Source organism: Crocuta crocuta, unplaced genomic scaffold (genome assembly GCF_008692635.1).
Source record: "Crocuta crocuta isolate KB4526 unplaced genomic scaffold, BGI_CrCroc_1.0 scaffold16, whole genome shotgun sequence".
Classification (NCBI taxonomy): Eukaryota; Metazoa; Chordata; class Mammalia; order Carnivora; family Hyaenidae; genus Crocuta; species Crocuta crocuta.
Genome location: NW_027531893.1, coordinates 7,153,552 through 7,175,407, shown reverse-complemented (window position 1 = coordinate 7,175,407; position 21,856 = coordinate 7,153,552). Strand labels below are relative to the sequence as shown.

At 45.0% G+C, this 21,856-nt stretch overlaps 1 protein-coding gene across 1 annotated transcript in view; it reads right to left on the bottom strand.

The window, feature by feature from the left end:
* HAPSTR1 (HUWE1 associated protein modifying stress responses) overlaps positions 1–20,697 on the bottom strand; it is a 24,328-nt gene extending 3,631 nt beyond the window's left edge. The window contains exons 1-4 of the mRNA XM_077773184.1: positions 20,658–20,697; positions 20,306–20,512; positions 20,108–20,188; positions 9,126–9,401 (exon numbers count right to left, since the gene is read on the bottom strand). Coding sequence (XP_077629310.1) covers positions 9,126–9,401; positions 20,108–20,188; positions 20,306–20,512; positions 20,658–20,697 — 604 coding nt within the window. The remainder of the gene's footprint in view (positions 1–9,125; positions 9,402–20,107; positions 20,189–20,305; positions 20,513–20,657) is intronic.
* Positions 20,698–21,856: the final 1,159 nt, after the last annotated feature.

Genomic DNA, 21,856 nt, shown 5'->3' with positions numbered 1-21,856 from the left:
ACCCCTCATTAACACAGCAGCATGTTTATTAACACCTAAGGACAAATACCCAAGGCTCACAGAATACTCCACCAGAAGTGAACAGGCACATCAAGCAAACAGTTCTATTGTTTCCACCGCTATTCTCCATGAAAAAGAAAAGAGATTAAATACCAATTTGGTCAATTTGAAAATTCCCCAGAAACTGCTGGGAAACGGCCATCTTTCTTCTGTTGAGTGTTATGACTTGGGCTTTAGTCGGGCAGCTCAAGTACAACCACAATGTGCAACATGACTTTCTTCCTACCTACTCTCAGCAGGGAAAATTCTTTTCAACGTTTAACTCCCTGAAAATCTTTCCCAAAAACACTTTCGTGTCAAAAAAAAATTAAGATTAACAACCAAAAAATATATATTTTAAACAGCCCAAATTTTATTTTATAAACCAATGACAGCTACTGGAAGATGCTTCAGGAAACCTTAGCTAAGCCACATGAACAATCAGGCCTATACAAATACAGAGAATCTGAACATGCTTCAGAACTAAAAACTAAGTTGTACGGCCGGAGGGCATACAACTTAATTTCTACCAAAACACACTTTTTCAAAAGGGCTATGGGAATATCAGTTGACAAAAAGCAGAACAAGTAGTATGATTAGACAGAAAGGTCTCCATTGCTTAACACAAGATAAACTTAGCAGTTTTAAAGTTTCTGCATTCGTTTTAAATGATTAGTGCAGGACGGAGGGGAAAAATAAAAAAGATTAGGATGATTTAATCATACTTTGAAAAGAAAGCTCCCACCGGAGCTAAAACAAAGTTACAGTCCAGGTTATAGGATCTAGGTTACATGGTCAATTGTTAAAAGAGCAGCACATAACTATTATTTTCATACCAAGTTCATGCTTCAGATAGTTAAGAAAATCCTGTTTTCAGAATTAATTACATGTAATTCCAGTTTACCAGCACATAGTTAGGTCACATATAGGCACAGAGAGAGCAAATGCAGACCGATGCACCCCCTTCCTCCGTCCAGCAGCCTGTGGCCTGGAGGCCGCGTCTACACTCTCTACCTGCTCCCCAACCCCCGTGAGACTGAGAGCGCAGACGGGACAGCCCCAGGGGACTGTCGTTAGTGTTGATCCACTCAGATCCACTCAGCACAGGCTCGGAAGCCTCAGCAGATCTGCTCCACCCGTTTTCTTTCATGTGCAGCACGAGAGGGGGGGGATCTGAAATCCCCACAATCGGAACCAAGCGAGAACTTCCTGACTGGAACCCTAGGAAACTGGCATTCTTGCATTTCCCATGAATTGCACTATTCAAATGGAGAGGGCTCCCTGTGCACAAAGCGGTGTTCTGAGGATTTAAAGCAAGCAAGCACTTGTGTGTACGTGTCGTGTTTGAAATGCACCAGGGAAGGAGTTCAAATCCCTGAAAAAAGGAATTCTACTAAGATTTTAGTAATGTGAAGTAGATACCACTCCCCACCCCAATATGTAAATCGTAATACTGAATTTTTATTGAGGTAAAGCACACTAAATCAAACCAATTACAAAGATACATGTGTCACACCAAGAAAACATTTTCAGTTACGCTGACAGCCCAATGCTTTCAATTTTTCAAAGACAGTTTTAATGCCATGGGAAAAATGCTCACGACGTTAAAATGAAAAAAGCAAGATACAGTACCATATATGCAGTATGATCTCAACTATGAAATAATTTTAATATTTATACATTGAAAAAAAAAAAGACTGAAAGAAAATGCACCAAACATTTAACTGTAGTTATCTCTGTATAGTCAGATAACAAGATACTGAATTTTTTACTTTTCGGAAATTTTCAAACTTTCCAAGAAACGGTTATTTGTAAATCAGAAGACTTGTGGAAAATTTAAACTCGAATGTTCAAGTGCTTCATAAACTACCAGAGGACATTAAGTACTAGGTGAACAAACTGGCTTTGAGGCATGGCTGCATGGACTCCTTTTTCACGTCAATGAAAAAATGTCCAACAAAATTTTACTGCAACTTCAAAACAATTTTGGATCATTGATGTTGGCAGCTTTAGTTAAGTCTTACCCCAGAAACTTCAGCAACTAGTAGCTAATCTTAATATAAAGAAAATGCCAAGTTTTCATCAAAAATTGTAATGCTGTGTTAATTGCCTTCGTTGTTCTTGTTCTCAGAAGCTGGTTTGAACAAAGGCTGTAATTTAGAGATTCCAGCCTTCAGAGAGGAATATTAATTAAAGAAGGTTCTTTGAAATAATCATTTTCAAGCATTTAAGAGGGGAGTTTGCTTTGGTGCATTAAATCTCTTACATCTTCATTTCCAAGTAAGTTTTTAAAAAAAATATTTTGCTGTTAAATAACTATTGACAGTTGTGTTATTTCAGGAAGATGCAGACTGCAATGTACAACGTGTACACAGTAGGGGTCTAGCGCTGTTCCACGCGCTGCCTGGGTGCGGGGGCAAGAGAAGGGGGGACCGGGACAGGGGCGTGGATTTCCAGTTAGTTCTCTGCAGCAGTTCCAGGAGTCCGTGTAAAAACACTTAACCCAAGCACCCCTGCTAGCTGTCCAAATGTTTCTAAATATTTAGCTCTATGGATGCAAGGGGACAAGAGTCACAAGGGAAGAGACAGAGAACCAAGCACAATTACTTCGTCTCTTCCTAAATGTACTGGATCTCAGGTGAAACCACACTGGAATTTCCTAACTTCTCTGTACCACACTCCAGTGCACACAGGCCAAGGACTGTGCTGACCAATGTAACCAAAGCTACAAACAGCTCTGCTCAGAGGAGAAAACCTACCGGTTCAGGCTGCCTGGAATCACAGCGTTCCGTAAGCGCTAGGACAAAGTGCTATCACTTTTACACACGGAGTATGACAAATTAGGAATATGCCCTACATTTTTCCTAAGTAAAAACTCCTACCTGACCTTCCACAATTTTCTGAAAAAGCCCTGCACCCAGTTGCTCCGTGTCCAAGAATCTGCCAAGCAACTTAACGATTTAAGACAATAAGGATCACCACGTATGTAGGCCAGGGAAGGCTTTGTGAGGCAAAAAAAAGGAAGTAGCCAGAAACGGAGTCTATGAACTCCTCCGGCAATGGTGCTGCGCCCCAATCTGACTGCCTAGGTGTGAACACTGCAAATGCTCTCACCGAATTCACCGAATTCTATCAGGCCTAAAGCTCCTCAAAAACATTACCTAACTCATCTTTGTACCACAGGCCCCTCCCCCTAGAGGGCCTTTAATAGAGTGCTTGGTACTTTGTTTCAGTAAAATGCTGGGCAATAGAAAAGGCTACAGAATGACAATATATACTTTATTCTTAAATGCCCACCCTCCCACAGAAGGATCTGAACTGCAGAAATCAAAACTCACAACACCACAGCCACAAAAAAAGGGAGGGTTTCAAACTAAAAAGGGTTCAGACTTCAATACTATAAAAGGCTGCTGACTTAACCCACAAAATGCTCTCTTTAAAATAACAAACTTCCCTGTGTTTGAAATTCTTCAGGGTCATGGAAAGGCTGGGCTGCCTGAGCCTCTTTCAGTACTTACACTAGTGAATGTAACAGCGCTCTGCCTTTTTAAAACTTCCTAACTTAAACAGGAAAGGAACTTAAAACTGGGCAATGTGAGATCCTAAAGCTAAATGCCAATGCCAGCAACGGCAGCGCCTCCGAGGCCAGCAGACCCCGCAGGCCAGGGCCCGGACGGTGAGGAATCCTACAGAACAGCCCAGGCCCGGTGATGTGATCCTACTTCAGTCAAGAATGCCATCAACATGGCTTCCAGAACTAAAACCAAGTGTTTCTGATTTTTATGAAACAGTCTGAACCAGGGCCAGGAACCTACAAAGACCACCTACAAGAGGATGTGAGGAGGCTTTAACGTTGCTTATCATCCGAGTTAAGTCTGACTTGGCGTCCAGCTCCTTCTCCCGCGAGATCTCTCCCCTCTCTCAGCAACGTGTGCCCCATTCTTACTCTGGACCCTTTCTACCTAACCCCCATGATAACAAACAGAACTCAGAGTGAGGAGACCAGATTTCAATCTAAGGCTTTCCAGACCTAACACTAGCTTGGGCAAGTCAACTCAGACTCTGTCTACCCAGAAGAAAGAGAACCTCGCCAACTCTACAGATTTATATCAACACACACAAAAAAACTCAGACCCTAGGCAAGTAATGTAAGTAATAAACAGTGAGTTTTAAATGATTCTTGCCCTCTGGAGATATATATGCAATTTAAAAGGCCATCCTTACTGAAAAGGGAGAATGGAAAAAGTACCCTCAAAGGCTACCAGAGCCCCAGGTCTATTTTTGCAGTAAAATGCCACCCAGAGGCAGAGAGCCCTCACAGGACTCAGAACTAAGTGGAAGTCCTGCTTCTCCCACGGTAAAAAAAATACAGCATTGTGAAGGGGTAGGTACTTTGCTACGTTTCCCATTTAATCTAACACCTTATAAAGGAGACTGCCTTGGAAAAGTTAACCATCTTCCCAAGGTCATACTGGGAATGTAGCCTACACACAAAAGCCTAAATACTCTTCCTACTAAATGAACCAGAAATACAGGTCATGAACCATTCACCTTCAAGCCTACTTCTTAAGATTCAATCATGGCAAAAAACCCAAGATATAAAATCACGATATTTTCTGATGTCTTTAGAGAAGAAAAATAAGCCTAGAGATCTTTCCCACTCGCCCCACCCCCAACCCCATGGGGGAAGGACCACAAATGCACAAATATGGAGGCACGGTGGTGAAGAGTGAATACACTTTGGAGACAGGCAGAGCTGGAATACCTATTCTATCACTCACTCATCTGTTCCATCAGGACCAGATATCCCCTTTCTTTACCAACAAAATGGCAGTAACTCCAGGCAAGCCTAGGATTCGATGAGAACCTTCTTAGCGGAGTGCTGGCACCAAGTAAACACTAAAAACAGCTGTAATGGTACATCATCCTCAAACCCCATTCAAGTCTCGGTTGTTCTAATTTAAGCAGTTTACTCTGTAGCTCTCCTGGGGTACACGCGTGACCTCTACCCCTGTTGTAGTCCTCTGGGGATCTGCAATCCTCAACTCTTTCTCGAGGTTCTCTGCCCTCACTGTGCTGTATCCTTTCAGGTCACAGACCTCTGAACTCATGTCCAACTCAGAACACATCTAACACCACGTTCTTTGCCAGGTTCTGACAAAGCCAGAGGCTTTAAGACAAGACCCTGCCTGGGGCGCCTGGGTGGCTCAGTCGGCTAAGTGTCGGCTAAGTGTCGACTTCGGCTCAGGTCATGATCTCACAGCTCGTGGGTTCAAACCCCACATCAGGCTCTGTGCTGACAGCNAAAAAAAAAATTAAAAAAAAGAGACAAGACCCTGCCTTAAGAAAGCCCCAGTCCATTGGAAAGGACAGCCACAAAAGCAAATCTAAAGACAACAGATTAACAGCTCAAGGGAGGCTTCAGAAGGGAGAACTAAAAGAAAGCTGTCAGGGTAGAGGCGTCTGATCAGTCTTAAAAGTATGAGTAGGCGGAGAGAAAGAACTGAAAAAGAGCATGGAGCTATTTCCTACATGAGACAGTATGGCCAAGATATCTGACCCACGGTCGAGACTCGATCAGAAGGGCCCTGCAATGCCATGTTGGGTCCTAACTTCAACCTATCAGCCATCAACAAGTCATTTTTCAGTGAAGTGACAAAATCAAAGGGACTGCTCCAGTTGCCGCAGGAAACGTGGACTGGGCCATGAAAGCAAGAGCCATCTCAGGGCCAGAAAGCAAGAGCAGGAAGGTTATTCCAAGAGTCCAGGGCTTATGTCCTCCAAGAGCCTTCTCTTAACGTACAGCCAGTCTGCACTCTAAAATGTCCCTTTCTGCCCTTAGAATCTTGCACACATGCCACGTTTAGGATTAAATTATCCAAGTATGCGTTGGCCTCAAGAGAAAAGGAAGCACTCCACATCTATAAATTCCCACAGACAGCACAGCACCTGCCGTGTGCGCATCTGAAGGGCTCCAAGAGGGAAAGACAGGGATTTGCTGACGGGCTGGAGGGGGAGACCACTGGAAACCCTGTGTGAGAGCAAAGCCTGCCGGGAAGGCGGGGTGGAGAGGACAGAGCAGGGGTGCCGGCAGCGGCCAAATGGCAAGCACAAGCACAGGGCCCTGCAGGAGGCGGCGAGGCCTCGAGACTGGGGGAGTGAAGATCTAGGTCAGTCAGTAAAGACCCTGAGGAAAGGTCAGAGGCTGAAGGAGCAGATTAAGAAAAGGCCCAAGAAAAGGAAGATTCCAGAGGACAAGGAACGCCCAAGCGGCTAATCAGAAAGGGAGACGGAGAACCACAAAAATGGTCCAGAGAATTTTAGGTCCATCTGAAATTTTCTGTTACATTAAAAACTACCTGCAAGTTCGGTAACTTTTTATTCTTATTTCAGACAAGGATACACAAGGCAAGGACAAAAATTAGTGTAGCACATGCTTCTGAATTCCCAGGACTCCTTGGTGAGCTTCATATCCAGAAGACCAGACCTCACGGTACACAGAAAAAGAGCAACCTATGCTGCAGACAAGCACCAACACAGAGCACAGGACTGAGTATGTTCTGTAAGCTTCCATAAGCGACAGATCTGACTGAAGCTGTCTGCTAACTATCTGCTGGACGCATGACTGAAATAGTGTTCAGTCTGAGGCAGATGACGTCCTCCTCAGAGGATCCTAGCACACCCTGTGTCTATAAGAAATAAATGCACTAGAAGTACCTTCCATCTTTGCTATTTTTCTTCAAATAAAAATGCCTATTTTAGGTATATTTAGGGTGTTTGGTACAGGTGTTTAGGAGCTGATAAAGAAAAACTATGGGGGGAACTGTCTTCTCTTATAAAAAGGGGACAGGATGGTGGGACGCCTCCCACGCATGTTTGCTGTTTAGAAACTTAAGTTTGCTTCAATATGCAATTCTTCTATGTCCTCCCCCCCAATACTCTAAAACTTCATGAATTTACACTCTCCTTCCAATGTAGATTCCTAAGAACTTCAATTTGTCTTCAATTACATTTGACAGATCTAGCTAAGCAAATTATATGCAAAACTAAATTCTGATAAGTATGCGCCCTAATTGAGATGTCTCAAAATACGTTTTAAAAGATCACCTCAATAGTTTTCACTTCAATTTACAGACTAATAAATCAGATCACGAGGACAGCTTGCTACAAAGTTGGTCATTAATCTGGCTTACAACACAGTTAACAACTAGAAATCATTCAAGTCATTGTAAACACTCAAACCAGACTGTATACTCCTCAACACATCGAAGCTCTCTACAAACCACGACAGCACAAACTCGATGTATCTTATGTTTCTGTATCCTCTTTCAAGAAGCTGCATTATAACCTCGCTGTATGAACCTGAGGAATAAGAGTGCACGGAGTCTCCACTATCTTCTGGACTTGTGCTAATTGGGAAGTTCACTAAGAAGAAAGATTATTTTTCTACACAGTCTTATAATTAAACTTTCTCAACCTCACAATTTAAACCTAAGTCAAAATTATAAATAATCTCTTCTTAAAACTACATTGTTACTAAAACTGCAACAGAAGTTCAGGAAAATAATAAACTACAAGTTGAACAGTCACAAGAGAGGCTAAGGGAGAGCTAGCTCCTTTTACAATGTATACAACTGCACTAGTATTTTATAACAGGAGTGGCATTTGTGTGTCTTAAAACTGTCTTCTAAAGTACAGCAGATTACAGAAAAAGGAAACCTTAACAAGAGAGATATGGAATGAATCTTAAATGCGCTTGACGATAAAATCAGAATGCTTAGAGAGACAGCCACATCCAGCCCTACTATGCGCGGACAGGACAGTCACCTGACGCTGTTACACATGCTTCCAAGTCATTTGTACCAAACTTAATGGTAAAAGACGTGAATTCTGTAATGAAGACTAGAGGGAACTCTTTTTTGCCTGAGTTTCAGAGGTTCTGATGCATGACTATTCCACTACATGAGACTAAGTACTGCATCCATACATCAGGGACTTTCTGGCAATAAATGTGTTTTTAACTTCTCAAACTATCAGAAAGGAAAAACACTTCTCCAACCCCAGGTTCTCATTAGGGTTTTAGGTAAAGAATCAAGGTCAGCCAGAGAGAACAAGAATATAAGCATTAAAGCTTCAAGAATATAGATGTCCTCTGCATATGTATCATCCCACCCTTTTTAATACCAGGTTACTTGGTTTCAGATGACCTATACTATGGTCCAGAAATGCTCACTTCTAACAGGACCCCTGATCTAATTCACTAATTACTTCTCCCTGCCCAGTCACGTGCACCATCATCCATGTTTTCCTTCCGGTTTCAACTAAGTCTCCTTACTCTGTTGTTCTTTTATTTTCACAGCAGTATTAAATGTCCTGTAAGTACGTCTCCCAGTTCTATCTGGAAGTCTGTATTAGAGAGGAACAAACAACAGACTTGCTGACTACACACCCCAGGTTTCTCCAGTAATACTTAACTCCCTTGGCCAAGAACGCTGCCTTCTGGCAGGTCTGACCTGGGGAGACGGTGATGGACTGCCCTGACAGTCCTGACTATCAAAGCAAGGACCTAAGGGACAATAGACATAAGGAAAGTCGATTATTCGTACATCTGTCTACTGCCATCTGGGTCATCAACTCTCACCCTTTACAGGCACACAGTAACTTAGAGAGCCAAAGGGAGTTCCCATGAGAACAGCCCAACTGACCAGGCTCTCCAGGCAATTGGAAATCTAACAGAATTCTGAAGACACAACTGCCTCTTTGACTCAGAATAATAGGAAAACATGTACAATAGTAAGTATAAAGCAATAAATTCTAATCCATGTTGCAAAAGATTCTGTTATTGTGACACTGATAAGCTCAAACTAACTTTCTAAAAACATTTTTTAGGATGGGCTAGCTAACATTCAAAAATCGCCCAGGTAAGTTCTTAGCTTACATTCTATGTAAACATCTCTGGAGCATGTAGTTACTAATAATAGACAAAACACAAGACAGTAAATCTGGACCTAAACCTAAATGTGAAAAGGGGTCCACAGGCACACTCTTAACCACTTTTCCAAAGAAATATGTTTAAACGGCTTTACCATGCAGAGCTATGGCTTCCCGGAAGGGTTGCAAATCAGTCTCTACAGATGAGCTAGTTTCCGTTGAAGTAGCTCGGTTAGGGGACACTACAGTCAGTCTTGGGGGAGCTCTAGAGTTTCGTGGTGGAGGAACTTTCCCACACAGGAAGCTGATCAAATCTTCTCTACGAATAGTTCTTCTGCGCTTTTTAACCCAAGCCAACACATCCTTATTGCGTCGCTGATAGCCAATCTGAATTCCAATATCAAAACTTCGCTGATGAGTATCCACGCTTTCTGTTAGGAAAAAAAGAACAAGAAACAAGATACATCATGATCAGAAGAGCCATGCAGCATTCTCTCCTAAGAGAAAACGATCTCACGAGCTAACCAAAATGAGCATCACGAAGATTGGGCTTCTCGAAGTCTATGGCTAATATAGTCAACTGAACGGTATTTTATCCATGTTTCAAGTGTTATACGTGGCATTTAGTCTTCCCAGTCTAATTTCAGAGCTTAACACATCACACAGTCCTAGAGTTTCTGCCTTGTTCTCTAAACAATAAACAGAAAGCCCAACTACTTACTGTTAGTCAAGTTACCATTTTAAAAATGCTGTTCCTCTAAAAATCTTGCTATACTTAATCTAATTAAGCTAGCCTGGTTTACTACTACTATGGGTAGATTATTTTTATTTTCTTAATGTTTATTCAATTCTGAGACAGAGACAGTACAAGTGGGGGAGGGGCAGGGAGAGGAGGAGACACAGAATCCGAAGCAGGCTTCCTGTTCTGAGCTGTCAGCACAGAGCCTGACGCGGGGCTCAAACTCACCGCGAGACCATGACCTGAGCCAAAGTAGGACACTTACCTGACTGAGCCACCCAGACGCCCTGATGGGTAAATTACTAAGCTTGTATTACTACTATACTCAGCTTCACTTCAGAAAAAAAGTACTAAGCAGACCTTGAAAGTGGTACTATGATCCTCCTAGTGCAAATGAGGAAACAGGTAAATAAGTTACACTGAGTAACTGTACCAAGGTCAAAGAATATATACAAGAGCTGAAATTTTGCTCGAGTCCATGATTCTTAACCACTAACCTCTACGCTCTTTCAGAAAAGAATGAATTCCTGGGGGACCTGGGCGGCTTGGTCAGTTAAGCGTCTGACTCTTGGTTTGGGATCAGGTCACGATCCCACAATCTGTGAGATGGGTCCCCACGATGGGCTCTGCATTGACAAGGCAGAGCCTCCTTGGGATTCTCCTCTCTCTCTCTGCCCCTCCCTTGGTAGTGCTCTCTCTTTCTCTCTCAAAATTTAAAAAGAATACAAGAAATGAGTGAACTCTCACAATTAATTCTAAGTAGGAGCATCACATCATTCAACAGAGGACTCAGTATTACAAATCGCTCAGGCCACCTGTATTTACCACATCATTTTGGGGATGTGCTACTACTGACAGATTCAGCACCAAGAACTGGGAACACACTGAAGGCAGCAGCAAACATTTTAGAAATCATGAGGAAAAATTAATTCTGATTGACCACTCAACACCAACACCAAACAGCACAGTGGAAACAGAAAAAGATTTCTTTCCCTCGGTATACTTTCATTCTGCTTCCAGTCCCCAATAGTTCCCATCATTCATAACCAGTCCCAAAAGACCTTGCCTTAAAAATCTCAGCCTGGCCTCCCAGTCCCCCTGTAAATAAGTACTACCTACCCCTCCCTGTATATCCTGAGCCCAAGTTTTCAATAAAACAATCCCTGCTCTTCCCATGATTTTTACACAGTCGGAAAAAGATCAGGGAAACTTAAGCCACTGCGATTTATTTTTAGTTGAATTGCTTTGCTAGCAAAAATCACGAGTATACTTCTAGTGACATTAAAGAAGACAGTTCCAAGGTGCCTGAGCAAGTTGGTTAGGCGTCTGACTCTTGGTTTCAGCTCAGGTCATGATCTCACAGGTTGGGAGTTCAGTCTCAACATCAGACTCCACACTGATGAAGCAGAGCCTGCTTGGGATTCTCTCTCTCTGCCCCTCCCCTGCTCATGCTCTCCCCTTCTCTCTCAAAATAAACTTTAAAAAAAAAAAAAAAAAAAAGCTGTTTTCCAGAAAGAAACACAGTAATCCTGACATCATGGAGGATCCCAAACTACATGGCTTAAGCAAGATGACAAGAGAACAGCACAAGCACAACTTTGTTCCTTAGAAGATGACCAGTCCTTGTTGTTTAAAAAAAAAATTTTTTTTAATGGAAGACATTCTCCATGGGAGCATGCTTTAAAAATAGTAAACCCCGGGGCACCTGAGTGGCTCAGTCGGTTGAGTGTCTGACTTTGATTCAGGTCATGATCTCACGGTTCGTGGGTTCAAACCCCAAGTCGGGCTCTGTGCTGATGGCTAGCTCAGAGCCTGGAGCCTGTTTCAGATTCTGTGTCTCCCTCTCTCTCTGACCCTCCCCTGCTCATGCTGTCTCTCTCTCTCTCAGAAATAAATTAAAAACATATAATTTTTTTAAATAAAAATAGGAAANGATTCAGGTCATGATCTCACAGTTCGTGGGTTCAAACCCCAAGTCGGGCTCTGTGCTGATGGCCAGCTCAGAGCCTGGAGCCTGTTTCAGATTCTGTGTCTCCCTCTCTCTCTGACCCTCCCCTGCTCATGCTGTCTCTCTCTCTCTCAGAAATAAATTAAAAACATATAATTTTTTTAAATAAAAATAGGAAACCCCATCACAACTTTGAGAAGTAGATTATTCTTATTTTAAAGATAGACAAAGCAGCTTGGGAAAGAAGTAATTTCTCTAGTGCCTCAGTACTAAAGTGGCCAAGTTACAATGTGAAGGAGCCCGGCTTCTGATTTCTCCTTTCATCAGAAACAAATCAAGCATGAAATCCGTTTTAAAGATAAATAGCATTTAGGAGGATAACACAGCACTTTCCTATCTCCTAAAGGCTTCACTGAAGCCAACCTCAGGAGTAGACAAACTCTTTAAGATGACCTTAGTAAAGCCATATCTAAAGAAGGGATTCTGGGGGCACCTGGGTGGCTCAGTCAGTTAAGCATCAACTTCAGCTCAGGTCATAATCTGACGGTTCGAGTGAGTTCGACCCCCGCGTAGGGCTCTGTGCTGACGGCCAGCTTAGAGTCTGGAGCCTGCTTCAGATTCTGTGCCTCCCTCTCTCTCTCTGACCCTCCCCTGCTCATGCAGTCTCTCTCTCTCAAAAATAAATAAAGCATTTTAAAAAATTATAAATAATAAATAAAAGGGATTCTGAAAGTACTGGCAGCATTTTAGAAGAAATCATGTCGTGTCTGAGCAAAAACTGAGCTCAAGCCACAGCACCGAATGTAAAGTGTGCATACTTAGAAGCAACCAAGTTCCTACAAACCCACCCTACCTAAAAGAATGGTTATAGTACAAGCTCACAACTGGAGAAGGAGGTTTCCAAACAGACTAAGGAAATTTTATTTTTTCAAACCCAAATGGAAGGAGGCCCAGAACTGGAAGCAGGGTGGGGGGGAAAGGGTGGAAGTGCAAAAGGAATACTAAAAACAAGTCCGCAGAGGACTGCACAGCACAAAGCAAGATGCAGCAGGTGTGTCAATGTACCCCTGGCAAACCAGACACCAAGAATTCTCCAAAAACTGGATACGAAACTCAAGGACCAGAGGCAGGGAGCCACCTGAGGTGGCTATTTAAAAAACTAACAGTTTAGGGGCACTGGGTGGCTCAGTTGGTTAAGTCTTACTTCAGCTCAGGTCATGATCTCATGGTTCATGGGTTCGAGCCCCGCGTCAGGCTCCGTGCTGACAGCTCAGAGCCTGGAGCCGGCTTCGGATTCTGTGTCTCCCTCTCTCTCTGACCCTCCCCTTCTCGTGCTCTCTCTCTCTCAGAAATAAATAAAACAGTCTACAGCCATACCACCCTGAACGCACCCGATCTCTTTTGATCTCGGAAGCTAAGCAGGGTTGGGCCTGGTTAGTACTTGGATGGGAGAAATAAATAAAAAGCTCAAAAAAATTTTTTTAATTAAAAAAATTAAAAACTGACATATTAGCAAAGAAAGCTAAGTTTTGGGTTGTTTTAATTGAGACCACAAGGAAATCCCCAAAATCAGATCTGCAAGGGTCTGATTTTTTTTTTTTTTAAAGTAGGCTCCATACCCAACATGGAGCTTGAACTCACAACCCTGAGATCAAGAGTCGTATGCTCTACCACTGAGCTGGGCAGGCCTCCCAAAGGACAGCCTAATGCTTCAATCACAGATTTGAACAAAATGGAAAATTCAAGTATTCACTGGTTTAGATAAAAGACAATTACAGCAGTTGTGAAGCTGTTTTAAGATTTACACAACTAAAACAAAAGTCCTAATTGACCAATTATTTCACCTCAGAAATTCTGAGTCTGCAACAACAGAACCAAGAACACACTAAATATGAGGCATTTTCTAAAACATGTTGACTTTTATAAGTTAGAAGGTCCAGGAAAAGCAGAGATGACATTTAAGATCTTCTGGCACGCCCTCCTGCACTGCCTGGGCTCAACTGGTTTTATACCATTGACAGAATATACTGAAAGCCTAATCCAATCCCCTTACCAACCAGATTAATCCAATCTCACTTATTTCCCTAAATGGAAAATCTCATGTTGACCCTAAGGCTTTGAAATACAGTCTATGTTTAGGACTTCAGTTGCTTGGTTGAAAACAAAACCCTCCTATCATACCTTGCCCTCAACAGGAGAGGTGAATACTTCCTGGAGAATCTCAGGCATGACCAGGCTAGATTTTAATGTAACCACAGGCTGACTTAGACAACAGCAGCCACAAACATGCACAAGGACGGCGTTCTGAAGATTCTCAGCTAGATTGCTGTGAATACATCTGAACCCTGACTAACAGACATCCAAATTCTAGAAATGCGAGCACAGAGACTGTGGGGACAGTCTTATGTGCAAAACTATTTTCGTGAAGCTAAAAAGCCTCTGTGCAGCAGGGCCACAGGCTTGAAGGTTTGGCACAGCCCAAGGGCATCAAAATGTCAATCTAACCTTTAAGCACGACACATTTATTTCCTTGTTCAAGACGCAAATGGACAAGTCACAGTAGATGTCCCATGTTTCATAGGTTAAAAAAAAGTTTTTATATAATCAGCTTAAACTGAATTCCAGATTTTTAGAGGTCTAATCCATCCTTTCTCCCCACTGGCAGGGGACAATAGGCACAAGATCATCTGATTTCTGAGATGAAGACCAAATGCAGAACTTTCTTACTTGCGACACAGACAAGATTAACCCAATTTCACTATTTATAGCTTTCTGACACTCACAAACCTTACATGAGTTCGCCAGAGTAGACCTCCCAAATTCAGAAACAAGGAACTGGAGCTGAGGCTCAGAGAGCCTTGCGGGGAGTCAGGTTAAAGGACACAACACAGCTCTTCCCCCACCAAACAGAAGCTTCTCCTGCTCTCTTTAGAGGGTCTATCAACTGTGAGAATACACTGCTAGAGCAAATCAACTCTGGCAAGGAATACTAACTACTACTCAATATCTGAACTTAGAAATGCAGTCTGCACTAACCAACCAGTCTGCCACAGGGCAAAACAGTGTTAAAAATGTTTCATTAGAGGGACGCCTGGGTGGCTCAGTCGGTTGGGGGTCAGATTCGGCTCAGGTCATGATCTCAGGGTTGGTGGGTTCAAGCCCACTGGGCACAGGCTCTGTGCTGACAGCTCAGAGCCTGGAGCCTGCTTCAGATTCTGTGTCTCCCTTTCTCTCTGGCCCTCCTTGCTCACGCTGTCTCTCTCTCAGAAATAAACAAAACATTAAAAAAATTTTAAATGTTTCATTAGATAAAAGATGGGAGCTGCAGGGAAATAAAAGCCTTCTCTAACTGTTCTGAGGAAACGATCCTGTATTCCCTAACAGAGTAGTGTATCCAAAAAGCAGCACTCACTTGCGCTACTTCGGTACTCCATTTGCACCTAGCCAGCACACACAACCGAGAACAGGCGCCAAGGAAGAAATGCAAGGGCCGCATCTGGCTGGCAGCCACCCAGTCCTCACCCTCCCTCTCCTAAAGGGACTCCTGAGTTTCTGTTTGGGGAGCTCCGGGGACAGCTTCCTTCACAGTCCCGCGAGAGGTGGAACACGTGGTTTAGTGCTCATCTCTTCGGCATGGCCCCAAACGGTAGTTCCGACACTGGTTCAGATGAAGCATGTGGCTCATTTCTGGCCAAGAGCCGGAAGAAGTCATCTGCTGCCAGCTCCGGGAAAAGCAGCTCCCGGGCTCTTGGCGGCGTCGGCGAGCGACCTGAAGACACACGCTGCGGACGCACGGAAACCAGCCGGAAAACACAGCGCATGCGCGCGCACGGGCACACACGCGGTGTGGACAGCTGAGAGCGGGGCGGACGAACCAAGTCAGCCCCACGCTCAGCCTTCCGAGCCTGAGAGGAGACGACCCAGGCCCACGAAGCCTGGTCATTTCTGCTTCATCCGCAACCCAAACACCCTTTTACAGAAAAGCTGCACATAGGAAAATGATTGTCGGGACGCCTGGGTGGCTTCGCTCAGTCGGTTAAGGGGGCGACTTGGTTACGGCTCCGGTCATGATCTCGTGATTTGTGGGTTCAAGCCCCGCATGTGGCTCTGCGCTGGCAGTGCAATGCGGAGGCTGCTTGGAAATTCTCTCTCCATGACCCTCCCCTGCACACACCTTCTCAAAATAAACTTAAAAAATAAAAAAAAGATTGTCTTCTACAAAAATTGACAGAATCCACAAACGATATTCCTGACTTGAGGCCACTGCTCCTTATAATATTAACAGTAAAACTTAAGACTTATAGAATTGTAGTCCAGACTATGGTGTTCAGAACAAAGCTTCAAAGTTCAGTAATGGGGTTTTGTTTGGTTTTTGTTTTTGTTTTTACAAGTGAGTGACAAGCCAACTCCAGAAAGTCACATTCTGAGATGACATTCCACTATTGGTTTCCAGGGAGAATATGCCTTCTCTGACCACCGGTTTATACACCAACCGCTCACCACTGGGCTCCCAAATTTTCAGTATATTCTGCTCATCCTCACTCCACATATGGGTCTAAGACGGCTACATGGAGATGAGACAGCATATTATAAAAAGGATTTGGCATCAAGACATCTCAAAAATGAGGACTTAAAGGGCATCGTGCTATTTTTCTCACCTGCCAATCCAATTTACATTTAGTCTTTTTAGGGAAAGACGAAAAAGGAAAAGCATACCCCACAAAGCTTTTTTCAACCAAGAAAAAACAAAGACATGTGACGCCTGGGTGGCTCAGTCAGTTAAGCGTCCAACTTAGGCCCAGGTCATGATCTCACAGTTCATGAACTCAAGCCCCATGTCAGGCTCTGTGCTGATGGCTCAAAGCCTGGAGCCTGCTTCAGATTCTGTGTCTTCAGATTCTGTGTCTCCCTCTCTCTCTGCCTCTCCCTTGCTCTCTCTCTCTCAAAAATAAATAAAAACGTTAAAGAAAATTAAAAAAAAAAAAAGAATAAAGAAACAGGGGGGCCTAGGTGGCTCAGCTGGTTAGGCACCCAACTCTTGATTTCAGCTCAAGTCATGATCCTGCAGTTCGTGGGCTCAAGCCTCACTTTGTGCTGACAGCACTGAGCCTGCTTCGGATTCTCTTTCTCTCTCTGCCCCTCCTCCACTCACTAACATAAACATTAAAAAAATAAATAAATAAAAGACAGCTAGGGAAATGCTGAGAAGTGGCCCTGAGGGATGAGATCAAGTACTGGCTCAAGGGCTCTGCTGAGGAGCTAAGGCACTGGCACCCCCTTTAGGCTCACCACTGAGGCTTGATCAGCCTTAGTCCAGCTTCTCTTCTGAGCAAAGATTCCCCCCACCCCGAAAGCAGAAGGAAGTTAGCCTAAGGAGAGCAGTACTTTCCTACTGAGGAGTCAGGAAATAGATTACAACTGGCACCCAGGAAAATGCAGGATGAGGGGGAGGGTTTGAGAAGGAAACCACTAGGTGTGGTCTAGTTATTTCCCAGGTAAGCATGAACCTGGACTAGATCAAAAGAACAATAACTTTTCACTCCCCTCTTCAGTTGCAGATAACAAAGACTGCACTAGGCCAGGAACAGAACCTGACTGAAAAGTAAACAAACATTGTCCTCTTTGGATTTACCAAGTCAAGGCAGAGATGAGAACCTGACAATCAAGATTTCTTCTTCCCCTTCCCAAAAGAGGGTATCAAAGTCTGGCCCTACTAAGCACAGTAAAAGGAACCACACACTCCATTTTGCTGAATTCTGTCCACACTGAGGGACAACTCACTCTCCTGTAAACCCCTTGAGCCAAACCAGTAACTTAACGCTTGATTTTCAAAAGCCCACAAGCAATCAAATGGTCTTCAGTTAAGCTTTACCTCCATTCTGAACCTCCAATGAACTTTCTGAACTTCCTTTTAGGAGTTATCCAGAACCTGGTAAAAGTGCCAACCTCTCTCTCCCCAGGCTGCAAAAGGAACCATTTTTAGCTCGCCAGAGAAGTGTTTAATCGTATAAAATACTGAAGCACTGTCCACTTAAAGATATCCTCCAAATCTTCTCCCTTGTAAATTACACATAAACGGTCAGTCAGACCTGGGAACCACGATTTCCATATACCAGGACTCCGTACTGCCTGCACCGGTGACACTACCTCACTAACTGCACCAGTTCTATTTAAGGTACCTAATTATTCCTACAGCTGCATTCCTGGTCCCCAAAGATTTCACCCTGAAAAAAGAGGAACGTGAGGCTCTGCAGAGCAGTGATCCTCTCTCCATGAATCAGTTCAGACTATGTTGCTACATTACCAAATCCCACAAACCACAACTTACCTTTTCTAACAGGTAAAGAAAAATAGATTTACTTATACGGTAACAGGACATAAAATGAGTTCTAACAATCTAATATTTACGATAACCCAAAAACATCACGATTTCCAATTAAAAAAAAAAAACGAAGGTCTCTCATTAAATCTTCTCAAAAGAGTCAACTGATACACTATAAAAAGTAATTTCAAATCCAGTAATCAAATTAGGGAGAATTTCAGAGTGCAGCTTCTGAAACCATCTTCTTACCTGAAGCAGTACACAAAACTGCCAACTTTAATTCTAAAGAGATACATCAAAAAAACACATGAGCACCAAAAACTGAACAGAAAATCTAAGAACATCCATATTGTTGCATGGCCTAGGCAAAGAGCCTGGCATACAGAAGCACCAAAAACGGGGCCGTCCCCCACCCTCAAGCAAAAAGCAACTCCAACAAATGGTAAACTGTAGTGCCTCACAAACAAAATGCAACTCTGCCAAAAAAAAGGGGGAGGAGGAGCAGAATTAACACCTTCAACAAGAACTCAACAGATGAATCTCAGAAACATGGGAAGGGATGAAGCCAGACACAAAGTGCATACCATTGGGCTCTATTCACGCCTCATAACCTTATGGAAACAGAAACTATATACTACATACGGCAATCAGATCAGTAGTGTCGTGGGCTTGGGTTGGAGGTAGATGCTCTCTCTTAACGTATGTTGATCAAATTCAGCTGTAGGATTCTTAAGAGTGACTACACAGTACCCAAGAAAGTTTTTAAAACAGGTATTAGGGATCTCAAAATTCTCTGGATGAAACCAAGAGCCATTCCAACAATGCTTAATACCCTCAAGCACTGATGGCTGTTAGAGTAAGTCACTCAAAAGTCAAAATTTAAGGAACTCACCTATATAAAACCAAAGTTGACCACGGGGACACCATTTAATTGTGTTTCCCTTTTCTCACAAGCCTAGACTGAGTTCCTCCTCTAAAATTACCACTCTGTGAACCAGTTTGTTTCNTGACCACGGGGACACCATTTAATTGTGTTTCCCTTTTCTCACAAGCCTAGACTGAGTTCCTCCTTCCCTAAAATTACCACTCTGTGAACCAGTTTGTTTTCAAGTTTTGTCCCAAAACACTGCAAATTCCACCCATGAAATCTCACAGTAAGGGCCGTTTTTCCCACAGAATGCCGCCACCATTTGCACTCTTCTGCAAAACTAAGAACCTGATAAATCACTCCGCAGCCTGTGCTTCAACTTGTTCTGAGAATTCTGAAGTGCACAAAACCTGTTACTGTTATAAGTAGCTTCTGGAAGCTTGCAAACATTTGATTTAGTTACATTTTTCCTGAGATTAACATACTCAAATTCCTTCTCCATAGGAACCGTGCCCCCAGGAAACATCAAAACCAAATTTCCAGACTTTCAGCATCAGTTAAGACGCAAAACCTAACGCCATGGTTACTGAGAGCACACAATGAGGAAGAACCTTTACTTACAGATCTTCAGGTCAGTGGGGAAGGAGAAGATTAACTCCAAAAAAACACTGTCATAATGCACAAATCTACCAACACGAGCTCTGATAACACGCTACCTGCCAACAATATACAATCAGATACAGGACAGCTTTGAAAGCAATTATTTGAAATTGCCAGAGAAGAACTGCACGGTAACGTGCGCACAGCTTATTCCAATCAGCTGACTTGCAACGCACCTGAACGCTACCCAAGTACCCTGGTTTAAGCTGCCTAACTGTCCATCTTTGTCAGGAGAAAAGACTCTCACACCATCGGCTCTACTTCCCTGGGTGCCTCCCGGCCAGCACTAGTGACACTCGGGAGGGGGCCGGGGAGCGCGTCTCCCGCAGGGCAGGCGGATACTCAGCAGCCCCCTCTCGGCAGGACATTCACAAATGCCTCCAGCGTGAAGACCGGGTCAAACGCCCCAGGAGAGAACCTGAGGTCTCGCCAGCGCCCCCCCCCCCCCCCCCAAGTCTCTACCCACCAAGTACTCCGGGCACTCAGCGGCTGGACTGGGCAGCAGGAAAGAGAGTGCCCAACACGCTCGCAACCAAGGACTCAAGGCCTGACGCAGGCTGCCCTTCCCCTTAGGCGGCAATGCAGCAAGGTTATCTTTACCTTTGTAGAGGTTGGTGACGGCGGTGGCTGCGTTTTGGAAGGGGACCCAGAGAGAAAGTCCTGGCTGCTGACACACTCGGTCTGAAAATGGGGGCGGAGGGGGGTGGAGGAGAAAAAAAAGAACACAAAAGACACAGAGAGAAAGAGAGAGAGACACACAGAGAAAAAAAAAAGAGATGTTATTTGGGTTTCAATTACTNTTGTAGAGCTGGGCCACGGCGGTGGCGGAGATCTGGAAGAGGTGCCACAGCTTCTGCTGCTTGTGCTCCGGCTGCGCGGCGGCCGCCGCCTCCTCCTGCAGCTCAGGGGGCAGCTGCTCGTCCTGCTCGGCCTCGGCCAGGCACTGCCGCTCCCACTTGGAGAACCAGTGCTCGGGCCCGTGCTCCTGGATCTCGGCCTCGCCGCCTAGCCCTCCGCACAGCCCGGCCTACGCCGCCGAGCCCACCCCGAAGACTGAGGAACGTCGTCGTCGCCGCCGCCGTCGACGCCTCTGCGGCTGCTGGTCCCCGCCCTCCCCCGCCCACATGCTGACTGGGGAAGCACCGCCCACTCGGCTTCAGCTCTCCGGCCCGGTTGGGGCGCGCCCGCATCGAGGGCCCCCATTGGCCCGACCCGACAGGTTCCGCGTGCCGGCCTCTGAATACAGCTCTGTGATTGGTTCCCCGGCCTGTCTGCCTGACGTAACCAATGGGCGGGGGACAGGGAGTATATGACAGGGAGGCTCTATAGGGAGGGGGAGGAGCTTACAGTGGTTGCGTCCGAGCCAACCAAGGGATGGGGGAGGGAAGAGAAGCTAAAACGTACGCATGCGCACTCTCTTGCTCGCCGCTGAGCACCACCCCCCGCGGGGCGTCGAGTGGGGGTCACGTGACTCGGCCTAGCGACCGCGCCCCGCGGGGGCTTTTCAGGCGCTCCCCGGCCCCAGGGGACACGAAATTAAGTCGGGCCACCGCGCCTCGGGAGACGCTGAGGTGTCGGGGGTGGCAACCCTCCTGCTCCAGCCCCTTGGGCTTCCAAAGGGGAGGCGAAACGGGGAGAGAGAGAAGGAAACGCCCAACATGTGTCCAAGTTGGCAGGGTGCTCCCCCATCTGTGTATTTCAGCGTTCCATTTCTCGCACGGGCAGTTTGGGCCTCCGAGGAAAAACTCGCAAGTGGCAAGGCCAGCGGGCCCCTCCAGCGTCTCCGGAGNAGTGGAGAAGGCGGTCAGGCCACCATCCCCCACTAGCTGCCACCTCAGCCCCTGCAAAGCAAGTGGCTTTAAAGCCATCACTTCTGGACTAAAATCTGACCTCCCTTTGACCTCTGAGTCCCTGCGGGATCTGGGCCCGCCTCCTCTGTTTTCACCTCACCCCCTCCTCTGTTTGGCTTGAGCTGCCCAGGCACCCTGGCCTTCTTTCTGTTTCCCCAGGACACCAAGCTCTTCTCTGCCTCAGGGCCTTTGCTCTCACGGTACCCTCCCTCTGGACTCCTCCCGCCACCCCGCCCTCAGTCCTCAGGGCTCTGCTCAGCCGGTCTGTCATACCAGCCTTGTGAAAGTAGAGCCCTCGGTGGACGCTCCTATCGCCTCGTTTTATTGTTTCATACCCCGTATCACTACCTGATATAATCTATGGTTACAGGTCTCCCGTCTCCAAAAAATAACTTCGTCAAGGTCACAATCTTGGCAGTCTTCTTCGTGGCTCAATCATAAAAAAAGATAAGATTTAGGAAGGAAGGGGGTTAGAGGGCACCCCAAAAAGAACATGCCA